Here is a 22,345-nt window from a genome sequence, read left to right on the forward strand (position 1 = left end):
TTAGTACACTTCAAATTAAACTTATTAACAAAATCATCATAGTCAAGAAAGTTTCCTCTTGAATCCATTAAGTGCAAAATCGACCAAATACCTCTCTCTACCCAGTCATCAAAAAACAAAGAGTTTCTTCTAGACAAGATACATCTGTTGTTCCAGATGGGAACAGAGTGTGGGGTAAAGTTATGACTATAAATCAGTTTCCAGTACAGGAGGACCTGCTGATGAAACTTGGACAACTTAACTGGTAGCTTGGTAATACAGAAGTCACATCTTAACAGAAAATCCATCCCACCACATTTTTCAAATATTTTAGAAGGAATATGAAACCAAAAACCATCGACATGTTTTAAAAATTGTTGCAACCATTTGAGTTTTATCATGCCGTTCATTGCTTCATAGTCAATCACATTTAGACCTCCTTCCTCTAACGCTTTCACCACATCCCGTTTTCTCAGATAATGATGTTTATTTTTTCCAAATAAAATTAAGATTTGTTTGATTAACTGATTTAATTAAATGATCAGGAATGGGTAAAGAGAACGCAGGATATGTAAATCTAGAAAGTATTTCAATTTTGGTGATAAAAATACGTCCAAAAATTGACATATCTCTTTGTAACCAGGAGTTGAGTATATTTTTACTTTTCTTTATGACAGTCATAATATTTAATTCTTCTCTGGATTTACAATCCTTTGTTATGGTCACTCCTAAATATTTCACTTCATTTTTCACTGGAATTCCATATAAGTCAATTGGCTGAAAATCATATATTGAAATCAACTCACATTTTTTTGTAGTCCAGATGCTTTAGAAAAATGATTTATTTTATTGATTACCAAAGGGATCTGTTCTGCCCTCTTGAGGAAGATTGTGGTATCATCAGCTAGCTGAGTTATGGTCAGATCATTACCTAGTATATTTAAAGGCTCAATGTCTGGGCTATTTTTAAGAAAAACAGCTAATAATTCGGCAACTAAAATAAATAATAAAGGAGAGCAGGAACAACCCTGCCGGATCCCAAGTTTAACCTCAAATCTTCTAGTTGTTCCTTGAGGGAGAGAAACTGAACTGTTAATATCCTTATACATTATATTAATTACTTTAATAAACTTTGCACCAAAGCCAAAATACTCTAAAGATTTCATTATAAAACAATGCTCAACAGAATCAAAGGCTTTGTAGGCTTATCCAATGTTAAGAAAACGATTACTCTTCCTGTCTCCTAAGTGGGCGTGGTTAGCTCTCCCTCCAATCAGAGCCTGTTTTCCCTCAATCCCCCAAGCCTGTTTTTATTTTTTATTTATTACTAGCGGTAAATAAGTGTTTGTAAGCTAACTGTGATTTTACCGCCTGTTTAACAAGATCACAAGATCTTGCGAGAACTTGTTTTCTGAGACGGACAGGGCTCAAACAAAGTTCATTTTCTCTTGATCTGTGCGGATGAAAAATGCAGCTTTAGTGTCAGAATGTTGGTGAGATATGTGGCTTGTGGAAAAAAGAACCCAATATTTACTTTAGTGACTATAGGGCGAAAGAATTGACCATAAATTGTGATCACGTTCATTTTCCTCATTGACGACAATACATTCAGAGCTGCCGCAAGTCTCCTACGGGGGCGTGGCGCTGACGTCACTGAATCAGGAAGTGAGCTGAGTGGGGTATCTCACTTTATCCAATATCTTTGGTAGCACTATAAAAATAAGAGACTTGGGACGCACCCCATAGACATATATACATAGACGCCGCATTGACCATAGACATATATACATAGACGCCGCATTGACCATAGACATATATACATAGACGCCGCATCGAGTGCCTGAGCGCATCCTCGCCGGCCGCCATCTTGGATGGGTCTCGCTTCGCCTCCACAGTGCATTCACTTCTATTGAGGAAGGAGCTGTATGCACAAGTAAAATAGAATAACTCACTGAATTTTCAACTGATTTTCACGCGGTTTGGTTTGTTACAAACGGCACACATGTAGTTATGATACAGGATGCTTTCGTACATTAAAAATGCGGGATTTCATGTTTTAATACTTCCTGCAGATAGCAACAGCATGTTATTTTGGTCACAACAGTTATTTTATTCACCTCAACCCCAGAGTGGGATGGATATATATATATATATATATATATATATATATATATATACATACAGTATTTATATACTGTATAAACATACTGTATAAACACCATATACACAATACAAAACACAGTATAGCATATTATGTATAGCATAATATGTAGATCTGAGGTCTGCTCAAACTGTCAGCTCCTTTAAATCAGGGCTAAAAACACTATTGTTTACTGAAGCGTACTCTTAGATTAAATACTTACCTGCTGTATTCTACTGCCTGTACTTTTTAACTACACACTGCTGATTTATGCCTTTTATTATTCTACTTCTTTTCTTATCCTGACTGTTCAATGTATTGAGCCTGTTTTTATTTTATGTTACTGTATTTTATTATCACTATCATTCTCAATTTCTATTTCCCTTTTCAATCGACTGTTTTTATTGTTTTGAATTGTGTCTTGTTGCTTTTAATGTCTCTGTAAAGCACTTTGAATTACCTTGTGTTGAATTGTGCTATACAAATAAACTTGCCTTGCCTTACCTTGCCTAACACACCTTTGTGCACATATTCACTTTTCCACCAGCTGTGCTGCAAATATCCCCTGCTGCTCATCCTTCTGTATCTTTTTTCAAATTATCTTGACCACAGTCCTATTTTCATAGTTATAATACCAATACCAAAATTAATTTCAGTGTTTATGTAAATACTGAAAATGTTTTTTACTACTTTTGAGGGATCACAGCAGTCAGTGTAATAAGAATAACTTTACTAATCCCCGAAAAGAAAATTTCAAAGAAGTCTGTAAGATCATCTATTTAACAAAGAATTATTAAGTCTGATGGCTGTGGGTATAAAAGAGAGTGAGTGTGTGTGAGAAATAAACTCAATCAACAATCAAGCTTTTTCTTTATTAAAATATATTAATAAATTTATTAATATGCTATACTATGTTTTGTATTGTGTATATTGTGTTTATACAGTATATATACAGTACAGGCCAAAAGTTTGGACACACCTTCTCATTCAATGCGTTTTCTTTATTTTCATGACTATTTACATTGTAGATTCTCACTGAAGGCATCAAAACTATGAATGAACACATGTGGAGTTATGTACTTAACAAAAAAAGGTGAAATAACTGAAAACATGTTTTATATTCTAGTTTCTTCAAAATAGCCACCCTTTGCTCTGATTACTGCTTTGCACACTCTTGGCATTCTCTCCATGAGCTTCAAGAGGTAGTCACCTGAAATGGTTTCCACTTCACAGGTGTGCCTTATCAGGGTTAATTAGTGGAATTTCTTGCTTTATCAATGGGGTTGGGACCATCAGTTGTGTTGTGCAGAAGTCAGGTTAATACACAGCCGACAGCCCTATTGGACAACTGTTAAAATTCATATTATGGCAAGAACCAATCAGCTAACTAAAGAAAAACCAGTGGCCATCATTACTTTAAGAAATGAAGGTCAGTCAGTCCGGAAAATTGCAAAAACTTTAAATGTGTCCCCAAGTGGAGTCGCAAAAACCATCAAGCGCTACAACGAAACTGGCACACATGAGGACCGACCCAGGAAAGGAAGACCAAGAGTCACCTCTGCTTCTGAGGATAAGTTCATCCGAGTCACCAGCCTCAGAAATGGCAAGTTAACAGCAGCTCAGATCAGAGACCAGATGAATGCCACACAGAGTTCTAGCAGCAGACCCATCTCTAGAACAACTGTTAAGAGGAGACTGCGCCAATCAGGCCTTCATGGTCAAATAGCTGCTAGGAAACCACTGCTAAGGAGAGGCAACAAGCAGAAGAGATTTGTTTGGGCCAAGAAACACAAGGAATGGACATTAGACCAGTGGAAATCTGTGCTTTGGTCTGATGAGTCCAAATTTGAGATCTTTGGTTCCAAGCGCCGTGTCTTTGTGAGACGCAGAAAAGGTGAACAAATGGATTCCACATGCCTGGTTCCCACTGTGAAGCATGGAGGAGGAGGTGTGATGGTGTGGGGGTGTTTTGCTGGTGACACTGTTGGGGATTTATTCAAAATTGAAGGCACACTGAACCAGCATGGCTACCACAGCATCCTGCAGCGACATGCCATCCCATCCGGTTTGCGTTTAGTTGGACGATCATTTATTTTTCAACAGGACAATTACCCCAAACACACCTCCAGGCTGTGTAAGGGCTATTTGACCAAGAAGGAGAGTGATGGAGTGCTGCGGCAGATGACCTGGCCTCCACAGTCACCGGACCTGAACCCAATCGAGATGGTTTGGGGTGAGCTGGACTGCAGAGTGAAGGCAAAGGGGCCAACAAGTGCTAAACACCTCTGGGAACTCCTTCAAGACTGTTGGAAAACCATTTCAGGTGACTACCTCTTGAAGCTCATGGAGAGAATGCCAAGAGTGTGCAAAGCAGTAATCAGAGCAAAGGGTGGCTATTTTGAAGAAACTAGAATATAAAACATGTTTTCAGTTATTTCACCTTTTTTTGTTAAGTACATAACTCCACATGTGTTCATTCATAGTTTTGATGCCTTCAGTGAGAATCTACAATGTAAATAGTCATGAAAATAAAGAAAACGCATTGAATGAGAAGGTGTGTCCAAACTTTTGGCCTGTACTGTATATATATACAGTCAGGTCCATAATTATTTGGACAATGATACAGTTGTCGTCATTTTGGCTCTGTACACCACCACAATGGGTTTTAAATGAAACAATGAATACCTGCTTAAAGTGCAGACTCTCAGCTTTCATTTAAGGCTTTTTTCAAAAATGTAGTATGAACCGTGTAGGAATGACAACCATTTCTTCACACAGTCCCCCAACTTTAAGGGCTCATAAGTATTTGGACAAACTAACATAATCATCAATTAAACAGTCAGTTTTAATACTTGGTTGCAAATTCTTTACAGTCAATGACTGCCTGAAGTGTTGGACACATAGGCATCATCAGATGCTGGGTTTCTTCCCTGGTGATGCTCTGCCAGCCCTTTACTGCAGCCGTCTGCACTTCCTGCTTGTGTTTTGGGTGTTTTGCCCTCAGTTTTGGCTTCAGCAAGAGAAACGCACGCTCAATTGGATTCAGGTCAGATGATATGACTTGGCCATTGCAGAACATTCCACTTCTTTGCCTTAAAAATGTCTTTGGTTGCTTTTGCAATATGCTTCAGGTCAATGTCCATCTGCACTGTGAAGCATCGTCCAATGAGTTTTGAAGCATTTAATTGAATCTGAGCAGATAATGGTGCCCCAAACACTTCAGCTTTCATCCTGCTGCTCTTGTAAGCAAGACAAGACTTCACTAGAATAAATACAGAGGGTTTATCACAAGATGCAAACCATTGGTTAGCCTTAAAAATGGAAGGCCAGATTAGAGTTTGTCAAAAACCATCTAAAAAGCCTGTACAGTTGTGGAACAGCATACTATGGACAGCTAAAACAAAGATCAACTACCAGAATGATGGGAAGACAAGAGAAGGAAGAAGGGAAGGAACTGCTCATGATCCAAAGCACACCACCTCATCAGTGAAGCATGGTGGAGGTACTGTTATGTCATGGCCATGTATGGCTGCCAGTGGAACTGGTTCTCTTGTATTTATTGATGATGTGACTGCTGACAAGAGCAGCAGGATGAAAGCTGAAGTGTTTGGGGCTACATTATACATTACACGGTTCATACTACATTTTTGAAAAAAAGCCTTAAATGAAAGCTGAGAGTCTGCACTTTAAGCAGGTATTCATTGTTTCATTTAAAACCCATTGTGGTGGTGTACAGAGCCAAAATGACGACAACTGTATCATTGTCCAAATAATTATGGACCTGACTGTATATATATATCCATCCCACTCTGGGGTTGAGTTGAATAAAATAACTGTGTTGTGACCTAAATAACATACTGTTGCTATCTGCAGGAAGTATTAACGCATGAAATCCCGCATTTTTAATGTACGAAAGCATCCTGTATCATAACTACATGTGTGCCGTTTGTAACAAACCAAACCATGTGAAAATCAGTTGAAAATTCAGGGGGTTATTCTATTTTACTTGTGCATACAGCTCCTTCCTCAACAGAAGTGAATGCGCTGTGGAGGCGAAGCGAGTATGGCAAGCCGTTTTAACATTTAATCACTAAGTCCGACTATCCGGAATTACCATTATAGATATCTATAACGTCATTTTGACTAGTAGTAATGTCATTGTGACTAGTATGAATTTTAATTTAAGATATCTGTAACGTCATTCTGACTAGTCAAAACTGAATTACAGATATCTGTAATGTCATTTTGACTAGTCAAAACTGAATTACAGATATCTGTAATGTCATTTTGACTAGTCAAAACTGAATTACAGATATCTGTAATGTCATTTTGACTAGTCAAAACTGAATGACAGATATCTATAACGTCATTCTGACTAGTCAAAACTGAATTACAGATATCTATAATGTCACTCTGACTAGTCAAAAACTACAGTTACAGATATCTGTAATTCAGTTTTGACTAGTAAGATTCAAACTATTTTTGCCATTCATGTGTATGGGGTTTGTCATTATAGATATCTACAATTACATTATGACTATCTATAATTCCAGTTTGAGATATCTACAACGTCATTTTGACTAGTCATAATTCAGTTGTAGATATCTACAACGTCATTTTGACTAGTCATCAAAATTAAATTGTAGATATCTCAAACTGGAATTACAGATATCCACAATTCAGTTGCAGATATCCGCAATAACAATTGCAGATATCCGCAACTACATTGGAGATATCTATAATGAGAAACCCCATACACATATGGCAAGCCATTTTAACATTTAATCGCTAGACTGGATATTCATTACTGATATCTGCAACATAATTTTGCCTAGTCAAAACTCTTATTCAAGATATCTGTAATTAGATTTTGCCTAGTCAAAACTCTAATTACAGATATCTGTAATTCACTTTTGACTAGTAAGATTCAAACTATTTTTGCCATTCATGTGTATGGGGTTTGTCATTATAGATATCTCCAATGTAGTTGCGGATATCTGCAATTGTTATTGCGGATATCTGCAACTGAATTGTGGATATCTGTAATTCCAGTTTGAGATATCTACAATTTAATTTTTACTAGTCATAATTCAAGTTCAAGATATCTTTAATTATCATCAATTGAAGATATCTACATGGTCCTTTCTAGATATCTTGAATTGAGTTTCAGATAGTCAGAATGACGTTGTAGATATCTTGAATTCGAATTATGACTAGTCAAAATGACGTTGTAGATATCCGCAACTGAATTATGACTAGTCAAAATGACGTTGTAGATATCTACAACTGAATTATGACTAGTCAAAATGACGTTGTAGATATCTATAATGGTAATTCCGGATAGTCAGACTTAGTGATTAAATGTTAAAACGGCTTGCCATATACACATGAATGGCAAAAATAGTTTGAATCTTACTAGTCAAAACTCAATTACAGATACCTGTAATTAGAGTTTTGACTAGGTAAAATCTAATTAGGGATATCCTTAATAAGAGTTTTGACTAGGCAAAATTATGTTGCAGATATCAGTAATGAATATCCAGTCTAGCCATTAAAAGTTAAAACGGCTTGCCATAAAACGAGACCCATCCAAGATGGCGGCCGGCGAGGACGTGCTCAGGCAGTCGATGCGGCGTCTATGACCCAATTCCAATCCGATCCCTTACAGACTCACTGATTTAGAGGCGCGTTCATGTGAAGTGCGTGAGTGTGTGAGGGCTGTCCCATTGTCAAATCGTCAAGTTAGTGAGTCAGTGAGTGAGCCCTTTATGCCGTAGGTCAGCATCGATGCGGACTTACGGTAAGGAAATTGCCCACAGTTCATAGCGTTGTGACGTCAAATACAGGGGTTGCCCTCGGAACACCGGAAGTGTTATAAAAAATAAAACAAAAACACAGTCGGCAGATATGCAAACTGTAACGTTATGGAAGGAGAGCGAAAAAAACAGATAGATAAACAATGAAACATTACATTAACAAGGATTTAAGATGGTACATAAACACACATGAAGTCAGAGGAATACCAGTGGTTGTATTCCACACATAAAGCCATAGCCTATCTATCTATCTATCTAAATATCTATCTATACATACATACATATATATATATATATATATATATATATATATATATATATATATATATATATATATATATATATAATTCTTTGTGTGTGGAATATATGTTGACAATAACCGATAAATGATCACGTCCAGAGGCGCCAGTGTCAACAACATTTTGTAGAGAGGGGGATAAGTGCTGTCCCATTCCTATTTGTAGCATCCGGAGCCCTTTCAGACTCTCACACTCAATCACTTACAGCTGACGTCAGTTAAGTCAGTGAGGGTTCAGGGCTTGAGTCTTTAGGGGCCAGATTGGAATTGGGCCTATGTATATATGTCTATGACGCACCCTATGTCGTGAACTGTCACACACGTCTCAAACAAACGTGCTAAGTATCTCTCGACTGTCAATTGACAGACATAAAGATGAATCAATAGTATTTCGCCTGGTTAACTTTGGCCGTCATTTTAGTTTTTGATTGGATGACTGACTTCCGGTTGTTATCTGATGCCGCGTTCAAGTCACATCGCAGTTATCGAGCTTCAGACTTGTAAAATGCGTTCATGTCAACATCCAAGTCGTAATTTCGACGATTAACAAAACTCAGATTTTTCTGAAATCACCAATATATTTGACATAATCATATGGAGGTGCCTGAAAACTGAAAAAGCCTCATATCAGCCCGCGTCCGTCGTTCAGTGTATGTTAATTTAACTTTAATTGAATGGATATATTATTTTGTCAATGTAAAGAATCCTCACACTAATAACTTTATTTGCTCACTTGACCAACTCTAATCATGCACTCGTGTTGGTGGTGAGAGCGGTCACAAGGCATTATCGTCGAAGTTTTTCCCATCTCAACTCTACTGTCCTATGTGTCTTGAACGCTGCATAAACGACAGAGTCCCTCGGTCGCCTGTGCCCTGACTCTGTGTAGTTCACAGTGGAAGAGCAGGGGACACATTTTATGTTAGCTACTTTTCTGTAGCTGATATGAAGCTGGAACCCTCTGAGCTGTAAATGCGGATGTAGTTTCCCCTTCTTATGGCTTCTGCAGCTGCATGCTCACAGACAGAGTCGGGATGTTTTCTACCAACATGGAAACAAAAAGAGTGGAGATTCCCTCCGGCGTGCTGGACGACCTTTGCAGGTATCTTGGCGCTTTACCGACCTTTTTTTTACGAACCATGGTCGTTTGTCTGGTCAGTACGCTTTTAAATACCATCAGAAAAAATGTGACGTTAAGGAATTTTGAGTCAGCGTTAAGCAAACACTCTTCGTCAAGTGTTTGTAGTTGTTAGCTTAGCTGATGTTGAACCGTGTTTGTTGCATGATGCTTCCATACTAGCCGCAAATGTATGAAATGTCTCCCCACAGACTCCACAGCAGACTGATGTAAAGGGCAAGCATCAGCCAGCAGTGTAATTTTAACCAGTCTTTATGGTTATACAGGGAACAAGCACGCTGTCCAGCTACATACAGCATAAAGTCAGCAGCACCTGAAGTACTAGCTAATACTCATTTATACAAACAACAAATAGTAAAGGGATTAAAGGGATAGTTCTGATTTTTGTTGTTGTTGTATGAAGTACTCATACATAGTCAATATATTGCCAACAGTAGATGTCAGTTGGCACACAGAAGCAGGCAGAGTCCAATATATATTTATGGATATATATGGATATGTATGCATATATATTAGGGCTGCACGATATTGGGAAAAATTGACATCGCAATTTATATATATGTATTTATATATATATATATATATATATATATATTTATATATATATATATATATATATATATGGGGCATTCTACCGATTTTGTGCAAAGTGCTGTCCCTTAACAAAAAAACAACAAAAATGATATAATTGAGTATTCAGACATAGATATTTACAAAGATTATGTTATGACCAGGACATTAAATTAAAAAGTGATAAGCTAAATATATACAAAATCACCATTTATAGGGTACTTTCTATTGGGAAGTAGCTGTCCCCAACCCTGACCTCTAAAATTCAATTCATTTAAATAACACTTAAAACATTTTTCATATTTTTTTCAAAAGTGTAATTTAAAACATCTTTGTGATTAACTTTAAACAGAAGTTGAACGATTTATTTTTAAATTAAGAAACTATACTAAAAAATAGTGTCCCTTGTTTTCATGTCACTACCGAAACACAAGAGTTTTAATGCACTGGTTGAGTCTGGATTTTAGCCACACCCCTGAATTTCTGAGACGGGGGGTAGTACTGCACCCCCGTCCCAGATGGCTGCATGGTAAGTCGCTGACTCCCATCATTTTTTAAATAAATGTCTTTCAAAGTCTGAAAATCAGTGTGTAACTTTTAAAACCGTCACTACCGAACACACATTCTCTTTAATTATGTAAAAATTTGGGGGTTTATGCAAAATATTATGTTTTTCTGTGTGAACAACTCTTCAGACATGTGCTTGTTAGCCATGTGACTGCTAGCATTCTTTAGTTATCCTGAAAAATAGCTAGGATTGTCACTACCGAAACAGTCACTACCGAAACCTATGGTAAAGTTTCGGTAGTGACATGATCATTTCGGTAGTGGCAAAATGGAATGGTCAGTAGTTAAACCCCATAATTTTGTGGTCCAAAGTCTTGCTCTTCTCTGCTCTACTCTGCTCTACTCTACCCTGGTCTACTCTACTCTGCTTTACTCTATACTCTTCTCTACTCTACCCTGGTCTACTCTACTCTGCTTTACTCTATACTCTACTCTTCTCTACTCTACTCTGCTTTACTCTATACTCTACTCTTCTCTACTCTACTCCGCTTTACTCTATTCTGCTCTTCTCTGCTCTGCTCTGCTCTGCTCTGCACTACTCTACTCTACCCTGGTCTACTCTACTCTGCTTTACTCTCTTCTGCTCTACTCTGCTCTGTTCTGCTCTACTATACTCTACTTTGCTCTACTCTGCTCTACTCTACTATACTATAATCTACTCTTCTCTGTTCTACTCTGCTCTACTATACTATACTCAACTCTGTTCTACTCTGCTCTACTTTGCACTACTCTACTCTACTCTACTCTGCTCTACTATACTCTTCTCTACTCTACTATGCTCTACTCTACTCTATTCTGCTCTACTCTACTATACTCTGCTCTACTCTATTCTGCTCTGCTCTACTCTGGTCTACTCTACTATATTCTGCTCTACTTTGCTCTACTCTACTCTGCTCTGCTATACTCTATACTCTGTTCTACTCTGCACTACTTTGCTCTACTTTGCTCTACTCTGCTCTGTTCTACTCTGCTCAACTGTATTCTACTCTACTCTGCTCTACTCTACTATACTCTGCTCTACTCTACTTTGCTCTACTCTATTCTGCTCTACTCTGCTCTGCTCTGTTCTACTCTGCTCTACTTTGCTCTGCTCTACTCTACTATGCTCTGCTCTGCTTCACTCTGCTCTGCTTTGCTCTACTCTACTATACTCTGCTCTACTATACTCTTCTCTACTCTGCTCTACTCTACTATGCTCTGCTCTGCTCTACTCTACTATTCTCTGCTCTACTATGCTCTGCTCTACTCTACTGTGCTGTACTCTACTCTACTGTACTCTGCTCTACTATACTCTTCTCTACTCTGCTCTACTCTACTATTCTTTGCTTTGCTCTGCTCTACTCTACTCTACTCTACTCTGGTCTACTCTATAATCTACTCTTCTCTACCCTACTCTATTCTACTCTGCTCTACTCTACTCTGCTCTACTCTATACTCTACTCTGCTCTACTCTGCTGTACTTTACTCTACTCTGCTCTACTCTACTATACTCTGCTCTACTTTGCTCTATTCTACTATACTCAGCTCTACTCTACTCTTCTCCACTCTTCTCTACTCTGCTCTGCTCTCTCAAAAATTAAATTGTTTTATTGACCACAAAACATTTGTCTTTGAATTTGTAATTCCCACCATAAGGCATACATTTGAGGAAATATGATGCAACCTTAAAAACAGAATAATGGTCACTACCGAAACAGGACTGTCACTACCGAAACAGTGCAGTCACTACCGAAACACTGGGTGTTTTGTAAAAAATAAAGTATATTGAGTTATCAGCTAAAGTATTATGATGCTAATCGGTTACATTTACAGTACAGGCCAAAAGTTTGGACACACCTTCTCATTCAATGCGTTTTCTTTATTTTCATGACTATTTACATTGTAGATTCTCACTGAAGGCATCAAAACTATGAATGAACACATGTGGAGTTATGTACTTAACAAAAAAAGGTGAAATAACTGAAAACATGTTTTACATTCTAGTTTCTTCAAAATAGCCACCCTTTGCTCTGATTACTGCTTTGCACACTCTTGGCATTCTCTCCATGAGCTTCAAGAGGTAGTCACCTGAAATGGTTTTCCAACAGTCTTGAAGGAGTTCCCAGAGGTGTTTAGCACTTGTTGGCCCCTTTGCCTTCACTCTGCGGTCCAGCTCACCCCAAACCATCTCGATTGGGTTCAGGTCCGGTGACTGTGGAGGCCAGGTCATCTGCCGCAGCACTCCATCACTCTCGTTCTTGGTCAAATAGCCCTTACACAGCCTGGAGGTGTGTTTGGGGTCATTGTCCTGTTGAAAAATAAATGATCGTCCAACTAAACGCAAACCGGATGGGATGGCATGTCGCTGCAGGATGCTGTGGTAGCCATGCTGGTTCAGTGTGCCTTCAATTTTGAATAAATCCCCAACAGTGTCACCAGCAAAACACCCCCACACCATCACACCTCCTCCTCCATGCTTCACAGTGGGAACCAGGCATGTGGAATCCATCCGTTCACCTTTTCTGCGTCTCGCAAAGACACGGCGGTTGGAACCAAAGATCTCAAATTTGGACTCATCAGACCAAAGCACAGATTTCCACTGGTCTAATGTCCATTCCTTGTGTTTCTTGGCCCAAACAAATCTCTTCTGCTTGTTGCCTCTCCTTAGCAGTGGTTTCCTAGCAGCTATTTGACCATGAAGGCCTGATTCGCGCAGTCTCCTCTTAACAGTTGTTTTAGAGATGGGTCTGCTGCTAGAACTCTGTGTGGCATTCATCTGGTCTCTGATCTGAGCTGCTGTTAACTTGCGAGGCTGGTGACTCGGATGAACTTATCCTCAGAAGCAGAGGTGACTCTTGGTCTTCCTTTCCTGGGTCGGTCCTCATGTGTGCCAGTTTCGTTGTAGCGCTTGATGGTTTTTGCGACTCCACTTGGGGACACATTTAAAGTTTTTGCAATTTTCCGGACTGACTGACCTTCATTTCTTAAAGTAATGATGGCCACTCGTTTTTCTTTAGTTAGCTGATTGGTTCTTGCCATAATATGAATTTTAACAGTTGTCCAATAGGGCTGTCGGCTGTGTATTAACCTGACTTCTGCACAACACAACTGATGGTCCCAACCCCATTGATAAAGCAAGAAATTCCACTAATTAACCCTGATGAGGCACACCTGTGAAGTGGAAACCATTTCAGGTGACTACCTCTTGAAGCTCATGGAGAGAATGCCAAGAGTGTGCAAAGCAGTAATCAGAGCAAAGGGTGGCTATTTTGAAGAAACTAGAATATAAAACATGTTTTCAGTTATTTCACCTTTTTTTGTTAAGTACATAACTCCACATGTGTTCATTCATAGTTTTGATGCCTTCAGTGAGAATCTACAATGTAAATAGTCATGAAAATAAAGAAAACGCATTGAATGAGAAGGTGTGTCCAAACTTTTGGCCTGTACTGTATGTACGTATTAGGGCTGCAACGGTACAGGTAGCCCACGGTACGGTCTGTACCTCGGTTTTTGGGCCACAGTTTCGGTTCGGTTTCGGTACGTGTTTTGTGCGTAAAGAGAACAACACCTCTTTATTTTGCTTGACTTTGCACTTGACATGCTGCTGTGTCGTGCTACAGCCTATGCAAGTGCTGGAATTTGTTATTTGTGTGACAACGCCTGAACGCAACACAGGCGCCGCTCCATAGACTAGCTCGGTTATAATTGTCTGCCAGGAAAATGCCACCCGGGCAGCGCTCTTGTCTGCTCGTGTGTGCGTGTGTGTGCGTGCGCATGCGCATCAGGGCCGAACTCTGCCGTGCGAGATACAGAGAGCAGAGGAGGATTGTAAACGGGACCATGTAGAGACAGAAATGACATGTCGTTGTGTAGATAAAATAAATGACATAAGGCTATTTAGATTGTTTAATAAAAAGGACAAGGTACGGGGCGGGGCGCCCCCCTTATATAATGGTTGGGGAAACACTGGACATGTTTCAAGCAACGTTTGCAGACAGTGAAATTTCTGTTAACTGTTTTCACTCCCTAGTCGTTTTATTCAACAGTGAAACCGAAATGATCCCACACCGGAGATTTGTATGAAGCCGGTGCTTCTTCAAACTTCTGTCTCTCAACTCCTCCGCTTACCTTTGCCATGTCTCTCTCTGTGTTTGTTTTTTCCGCTTATTTTCTGTGTGAGGCAAGCATCACTTTCCCCGGCTCCTGTTAGAACAGGGTGAGGGGGTGAGTGGGCGGAGCCACAACGGTGATTGGCGGGGAGGGCTTTTGTGCAGCAGGCTGACTCGGCCGTTCTCTTTATGCATCCATGGACTCAGCCTGTGGATAGGCACACACACACACACAGTGGCCTGTAAAGCATCAATGCAAAATTAATTGCGAAACTGAAAACCTGCGGTCCATGAGGGCGTATTGATCCATGCAGGGCGGACCGAACGGTTCAAAATTTTACCGAGGTCTGGTAAAATGGTCTAAAAACAGCAAAATTACAACAATAATAAAAATGGTCTTAAAAGCACAACATTAGGCAATATTAGTGCTTATTGCAATAATTTCTGATGCACTTAATCGCCCAGCAAAATTTGTTATCGTGACAGGCCTAATCATAACAACAATAGTCAAGTTTTTATAAAGTAGTTGAAACTAGCTCCACCTCCAGCAGCTACAACAGTAAGATGCTGCTCTAACACTGATGCTTCAGTATTAATAATCTAATGATGTCATATATAGTAATATCAGTCAGAGGAACCAAACACTACTTTTACTGCAATACTTTAACTACATTTTTCTCTCTCAGAACTGGTTCTTATGACGTGTTGTCTGACCACATCAGAAATCAAATGTGTTTATCATTCTGAACAGCTTCAAGGTGGAGTGAATGTAAAAATTAGGCAATAAACATCAAAACACAACATTAGATGTGATATTTGGGTTTATATTCAACTAAGGCAAGCATTGTGTGATCCATGTACTGTATTTCTTTACTGTAACTGAAACAACACGGGAGCGGGATGGGACAGGAGTCATTCTTGTGGGATTGGGATGGGACAGGATTTTTTTTTTTCTTTATCATGGGATTGGGACGGGATGGGATTATTTTTTTGTGGAGTGAGATGGGACAGGACTGAAAATCCACCCCTGTGTCACCCTCTGGTGTACGGTTGCATGTATAAACGTATGTGTAAAAATGTATGTCTCGTGTAAGAGTGATTGGTGTGTGTGCATGTGCATATGTCGGCATGACTTAGATAGGTGGGTGTATATTCTTACTTCCATATTCATATTTATTTCATTACTCATGTACCGAATCAGTATCTGGCTGTGTTCTGTTTTGCTTTTTTATCATTTTCCAGTCCATCACAATAACTCCAAACTGAAGATAGTGTAGGGATAAAATGGAACATCAATCTTGTCCATCAGTTGTCCTCACAGTAGGACACGCCGCCTGTATGGGTTGCTGTTTTTTGTTTTGTTCTCTCTTTCTCTCTTTGTTGTGTTTCCCTACCCCCCACTCAACACACACACACACACACACACACACACACACTTTGGTTTCATGTTTTTACTGTTTTGTATGTTATATGTGTGCTCATTAATTTAATGGATGTAGCAGAACCTTCTTCTCAATGTCAATATCAGTAACACTGTCAGTGACACTAAATATATTATCATGGAATATAAGAGGAATTAGCTCACCTGCAAAAAGGACCAAAATACTTAACTATTTACACAAACTTAAATTGGACATCTGTTTATTACAAGAAACCCATCTCACAGAGGCAGAGTCTCAGAAACTCAGAGCCGGTTTGATTGGCCTGATCTACCATTCAACTTAAAATTACAAAAAATGAGTTGCTTCCATTCTGATCAACAAAATTACACCACATTCTCATAAATCAACTGTGACTGATCTGAAAGGACGATTTATTATCATCAACGGCAACATTGAAAAAGACAATATAACAATAGGTAGTATCTACGGCCCCAACACTGACTTTCCCACCTTCTTTCATTGACTTTTTTTCAGAATTAGCTAATTTTCCCAGCTCCCATTTTATTCTCTGAGGTGATTTCAACACTGTACTAAACCCAGATCTTGACGGCTCCTCTGTTTCAGCCTCCCATAAACCCTTTCACTCCTCATCTACAACTAAACAATACATGTCAGATTGTGGACTGACGGATATATTGGAGAATACACAATCCGAACAAAAGAGAATATTCGTATTACTCACCATACCACAAAACATACTCCCGCATTGACTATTTTCTGATCAACAACTCTCTTACACATAGAGCAATAGAATCCAATATCCACAGTATCATTATTTCAGACCATGCTCCTATCACCTTCAGGTTACTAACAGGAATCCAGGAATCCACTCACACCTCCCTCCCAGATGGTGCTTTAATACTGCACTCCTTAAAGTTACAATGTGTAATTTACGTGGTTGTTTATTAGCAAATATCAACTATTGCTTTTATAAATATATATTTACTAAAGTGTAATGCAATTCACATACAAATGGAAGCTTTCTCATAGGCTTAGAATGATTTCTCTATATATACACAGGCAGGGCGCAGTATGCTGGAGGCTGCCTTCTTGCGTCGCCAGCTTTGAATACAGTGGCCGAAAGGGATGTACGCACTTCGCCTTTCATGTTTACCTAGAACTTGCCGTCAGTGGAGACAGAGAAGTTGAAGCTCAATCCGGGGCGCTTCTGCGTGAACCTGCTTTGTACTTTTATGATTATGTCGAACTTTAAATGGAGGACCACACATATGTTTTGCCCCGTAGGAGGGAAACCACGCCACCAAATAAAAGAAAAAGATCAGATAAGCGAGGACGGGACAAAACGCGAGTGAATATCGGCGTTGCTTATTCCAGGTGGAAAAAAATCATGTGGAAGAACACTCTGGAGACACATATATTATAATCGTACCAACCTATATTTGCCGCACTGTGCCGTGACTATCACATAAAACGTGTTATTTTAGCATTACTGTGCTAATGTTTGCTTGTGTTACCAAAACAATTCGAAATAAAACACTCCTAACATAACGTTATATCTCACAGATAACCTATATCTCACTGGTAAGCTATAACATATTGTAGTGCCCACCAGGACGTGTGGAAAGGATGATGCAGTTATTTGGCAAACCACCGTTTATTACTGAACAGTACAGGTTACTGTTGGCCATAACTACGCCAAAACAACCAACAAACAAGAACTTAGCTATAACTCCAACTGTGCACTCCTGCTCTCTCCCCCAGCTCGCTCCTACACACACCAGCACCCGCACTCACACAGCTCTCATCCCCGTCACACTCGCACCCTCGCCCCCCTACCTATACTCATTCAATCCCAAACGTGCCATTAACTCACAGAACACTGACATTATAACAGAACATTTACTGCAGGGTCGCTACAATATTGTAACATGGTTTAGATTCCTAAATAAATATTCACCTCATCGCTAGATAGGCCTACTCCTTAAAAACTTGAAAAACTTGTGGATGATGCCATCTCTGTCTGCGCAAGGCTTTCTGTCCTACGAGGCCACCGTCACTTACCCGAGGGGAGGGGTGAGCGAGTGAGCCCTGCAATCTAGAATTTGACCGCTGATGTCACTGTTACTCACCATTTTTACACACTGAGGCTTTAAAGACACAGATTTAATCAAATATTTCGAACAAGAATGGGCATCCTTTCTAGAAACCAATAGCACACCTGACATAACCACAGCCACTCTCTGGGAATCATCAAAATCAGTTTTAAGAGGTAAGAAGGAAAAAGCAAGAGAACACTTTCTACAGCAGGAGGTGAAGAGATTGGACAGTCTAGCCTCTCAAATGCCTCCAGACACAATCAGCAAAGAACTACTCAAAACCAAACACGAACTTAATGAACTTCTTAATAAAAAAATAGAATACAGTCTCCTTAGTCTCCTTCAACAACCTTTTGAATTTGGTTATAAAACTGGTAAATTCCTGGCTAAACAATTGAAACAACAAACTGAAAAATCCAACATCACATCGCAGGACAACTCTGGAAACACCACACCAGATCTCACTGCAATAAATGACACATTCAGACATTACTACTCCAAACTATACACCCCTGACCATGATACCACATCTATCAAAGCCAGTGCTTTTCTCAGGAATGTCTCCCTTCCAAAACTCAACACAACCCAAGTGGAGACTCTGGATAAATCACTCACCCTGCATGAACTTAAGAAAGCACTACTACCCATGCCCAACAACAAGTCCCCTGGTTTAGATGGTTACCCAGTAGAATTTTACAAGCATGTCTGGCCTCTTCTTTCACCATTATTCTTCAAATTAATCTCTGAAATCCTCCATAGTTTTAAAATTCCCCACCATGTGAATACGGCCTTGATCACACTCATCCCAAAACCAAACAAAGACCCCACACCATGCTGCAACAACTGCCCCATATCATTAATAAACACTGACGTTAAAATTATAAGCAAAGCTTTGGCATTAAGACTGGAATCTGTAATCCCATCACTTGTGCACCTGCATCAAACTGGTTTCATCAGAGGGAAACTTTCCTCAGAAAACATGCTAAGGTTATTCAACATACTTCATCTGGACAAAAACAGAAACTGAGATTCTACATCTGGTCATCATCCTAACTTTAGTCGCAGAAAAGGCGTTTGACAGGGTAGGCTGGCCTTTTCTCTTCACCTCCCTCAATCACTTTGGCTTTGGCCCATACTTCACCAACTGGATCAAGATTCTATATAACACACCCTCAGCATCTGTAATCACCAATGGAAAAATATCAAAATCATTCAACTTATTCAGAGGTACTAGACAAGGATGCCCACTATCACCACTACTCTTCACACTCTTCATAGAACCACTCGTCTCAACAATACACCAGAGTGACAGCATTAAAACTAATACTCACCATCATAGAATAAGTCTATATGTGGATGATATTTTGTTACAGTTAACAAATCTCTCATCCTCGCTACCGTCTGTCCATAATCTGATTAACAGCTTCAGTAAGGTTTCTGGCTACTCCATCAACCATCAGACATAAAACCTACCCCGCTACTGTCGCTACCAGTACACACTGTTAAAAGAGACCATAAGACAGAAAATTGATATCCACAACTTTGACAACTCCCCAGTTATTATCACAATTATGTACTTTTCAACCCAGAAAACTACTATCACAGATTTACAAACCCTTCTCCCATCATGACAATACTGTTTAATCCCAACAGACAAATGGGCATCTGACTTGAATATACACCAATCAGACAATAACTGGCATATCATGGGTAACAATACATTCGCAATAGCCCCTTTTCCACCGCAGGAACTTTTATCATTTACCCGGGATTTTGAAAAATCTCGGCGTGTTTCCACCAAAATTACCCAGGGAAAAAACTTTCCCTCAACCCTGAAATTTTCCAGAAAAAAGTACCTAGTAGGGGGGTACGACTTTTCAGATTACCCAGAATTCTTGAGGGGAGGGGCTGTTTGCTGAAGAACGCTAATTGGTGGAACACACACTTGCAGCATTCCGCACATTCTGGCACGGGCAGCCACTGCAAACTTTAATTTCTACAAGCTTCACTTCATTTGTGTTTTGATTAAGGAGGGGTACCGAAACCCGGTACTAAATTAGCCCCGTGGCTAAATTATCAAAGACCATAGTATTAATAAGCGCTAATGGTATCAGTTCTTCTGTGCCGGCGCTGAACTCCTTCACATACACACACATCCACACACACATGCCTACATGACACGGTAATCGGTGAACAGCCGAGCGGCCGCAGTGGAAACGAAGTGAAGATAACTTGAAAATGACTTGAGTTGACCGCAGCTACACTTGTTACTGTAAGTGACATTAAACCTTAGCGAGTAAGGAGCCAATACCTTATCAATACATGTGTTCTGCAAGCATGAACATGTAAACATGTAGACAGTGATATTCAATATCCAGTCTCATCCACCGAACTAGCGTTATGTCTTACACAAGGACAGCACGTTAGTCTAACTTAGAGCGAATTGTTACTAATAAGCTAAAATGACAGCTGTCTGTATGTAGACTAACTTTGTTTGACACTTTTCTTAAAATAATTTTAAACTTAGCTGCTGGCTGAGACAAACAGTCCCTCCTCTCTCTACCAGCACTAATGTTACCATGTTACCAACCAATAAGCTGGCGGAGCTAAATATAGGGCGCTCTGTGAATCATCTACGTCATCAGTCTGATTTGAATAAATAACGGAACTTTGAGGTGCGGTGGAAACGCAAACCACACAGATTAGGAATTTTTTTTACCCAGGTAAATAAATTCCTGGAAATAGAAGTTCCTGAAAATGTTGGTGGAAAGGGAGCTAAGGTCACCCAACTCAATAACTCAGCTAATTCAATATAAGGTCCCACACAGAGTTCATATCACCACCAACAAAATGCACCTAATGGGCTTCACTGATAACAACACCTGCACACACTGTCCCTCTGCAATAGACAACCACTTCCATGCATTCTCTGCACACCTGTTGAATGGTTTTGTTCGGAGGTCATTGTAGTCCAAGATCCTCAACCTCAGCATCCCTGTCTCCCCCTCCATCGCTCTTCTAGGTGATCTCTCCTCTCTCACAATCCCACATCATCTTAAAAAAACATTTAATTACTCAACTGGAAAGACAAAAGGTAATTATCAATAAACCAATGGTCCAATCTGTTGACGGACCACGCAAACTTAGAAAAGCTCACAGCAACTCTAAAAGACAACCTGACCTGATTCCATAACTCCTGGTCTCCGTTTCTGCAGTTCATTCAGAGCTGATTTCACTTTATACTGTTTCACTTACTCACTTCATCCTCCCAGTACCAATTTGACAGCTTAAGTTTGTTTTGTGTTGTTTGTGTCATAATGTCTCTCTTCTTTGTTTTGTAAATAATTTTGTTCTGTAAATATGTATGTTATTCACAGGTGTTAAAAAAATAAAGGGTTTATTAAAGAAAAAAAGGAGTCCAACACAGTAGCTAAGCAATGTACTGATGTGGAGGTGGTTGGCAATAAAACAAATTTTAGCCATTCAAAAAAGTTCTACCTAAAACAATCATTATCACTTTAAGTGTACACTATATTGGGAGTATTTTCACTGCCTGTCAGACAGCAATTTCCAACAGGGAACTGAAGCCATGACATCTCTTTCTTCAAAGCCAGACTCCATTGAGAAAAATAGTGATTTATCATCACAGAACACAGGAGCTGCTTGTCTACCACTGCCTCGATGAGTTAGTGTTTTTTTGTTTTATGTGTGACTTTTGGCATTTAAAGTGGTTAGTTTTTCATTGATGATCAGTGTTGATAATTTGTAGCAGAATTGTTCATGTAACTCCTGCAATGCTGTACACTATACTAAACAAGTTTATTCACATCACTGTTTTTCACATCATGCAAATTGGCAAAGAATTCATTATGGTGGCCTTTATTGCACAAGACACATGTGACTCAGCTGTGTTGAGCCACATGTGAGCCACATTGAGCTGTAGATGTGTTAACATGACAAAGTAGCTCATTTCCCAGGCGATTTGTTTCCGCTGTTGCAGAGAAGTTGAAAACTCTTGACTGCGATGAACAGCTGTTGTTTTGTTTTAGGTTTTTTGTTAAGTTGAGTGGAGTAGAAAGAAACTCTGTGATTATGTTTCACATGGGAATCAAAATAAGCAGGATTTATTGACTCTCCCATGCATCAGCAGACATCTGCCTGAACTCAGTCCCTCCCAACTTTCATTCTTCATGCTGCTGGGCAACTTTTGAGTCTCTTTCTGTCTGTTGTGGTTGTCAGCGCCAGAC

General features: G+C 39.5%; 1 protein-coding gene across 2 annotated transcripts in view; it reads left to right on the plus strand.

Annotated features, from left to right (window-relative positions):
• Positions 1-9,070: 9,070 nt before the first annotated feature.
• dcp2 (decapping mRNA 2) overlaps positions 9,071-22,345 on the plus strand; it is a 65,681-nt gene continuing 52,406 nt past the window's right edge. The window contains exon 1 of one of the 2 annotated variants that reach the window (XM_033646992.2): positions 9,071-9,335. In XM_033646992.2, the coding sequence (XP_033502883.1) occupies positions 9,247-9,335 (89 nt within the window). In that variant the 5' untranslated portion in view covers positions 9,071-9,246. The remainder of the gene's footprint in view (positions 9,336-22,345) is intronic. The other variant, XM_033646991.2, reaches the window with a different exon arrangement.

The sequence above is a fragment of the Epinephelus lanceolatus genome, chromosome 19 (assembly GCF_041903045.1).
Source record: "Epinephelus lanceolatus isolate andai-2023 chromosome 19, ASM4190304v1, whole genome shotgun sequence".
Lineage (NCBI taxonomy): Eukaryota > Metazoa > Chordata > Actinopteri > Perciformes > Serranidae > Epinephelus > Epinephelus lanceolatus.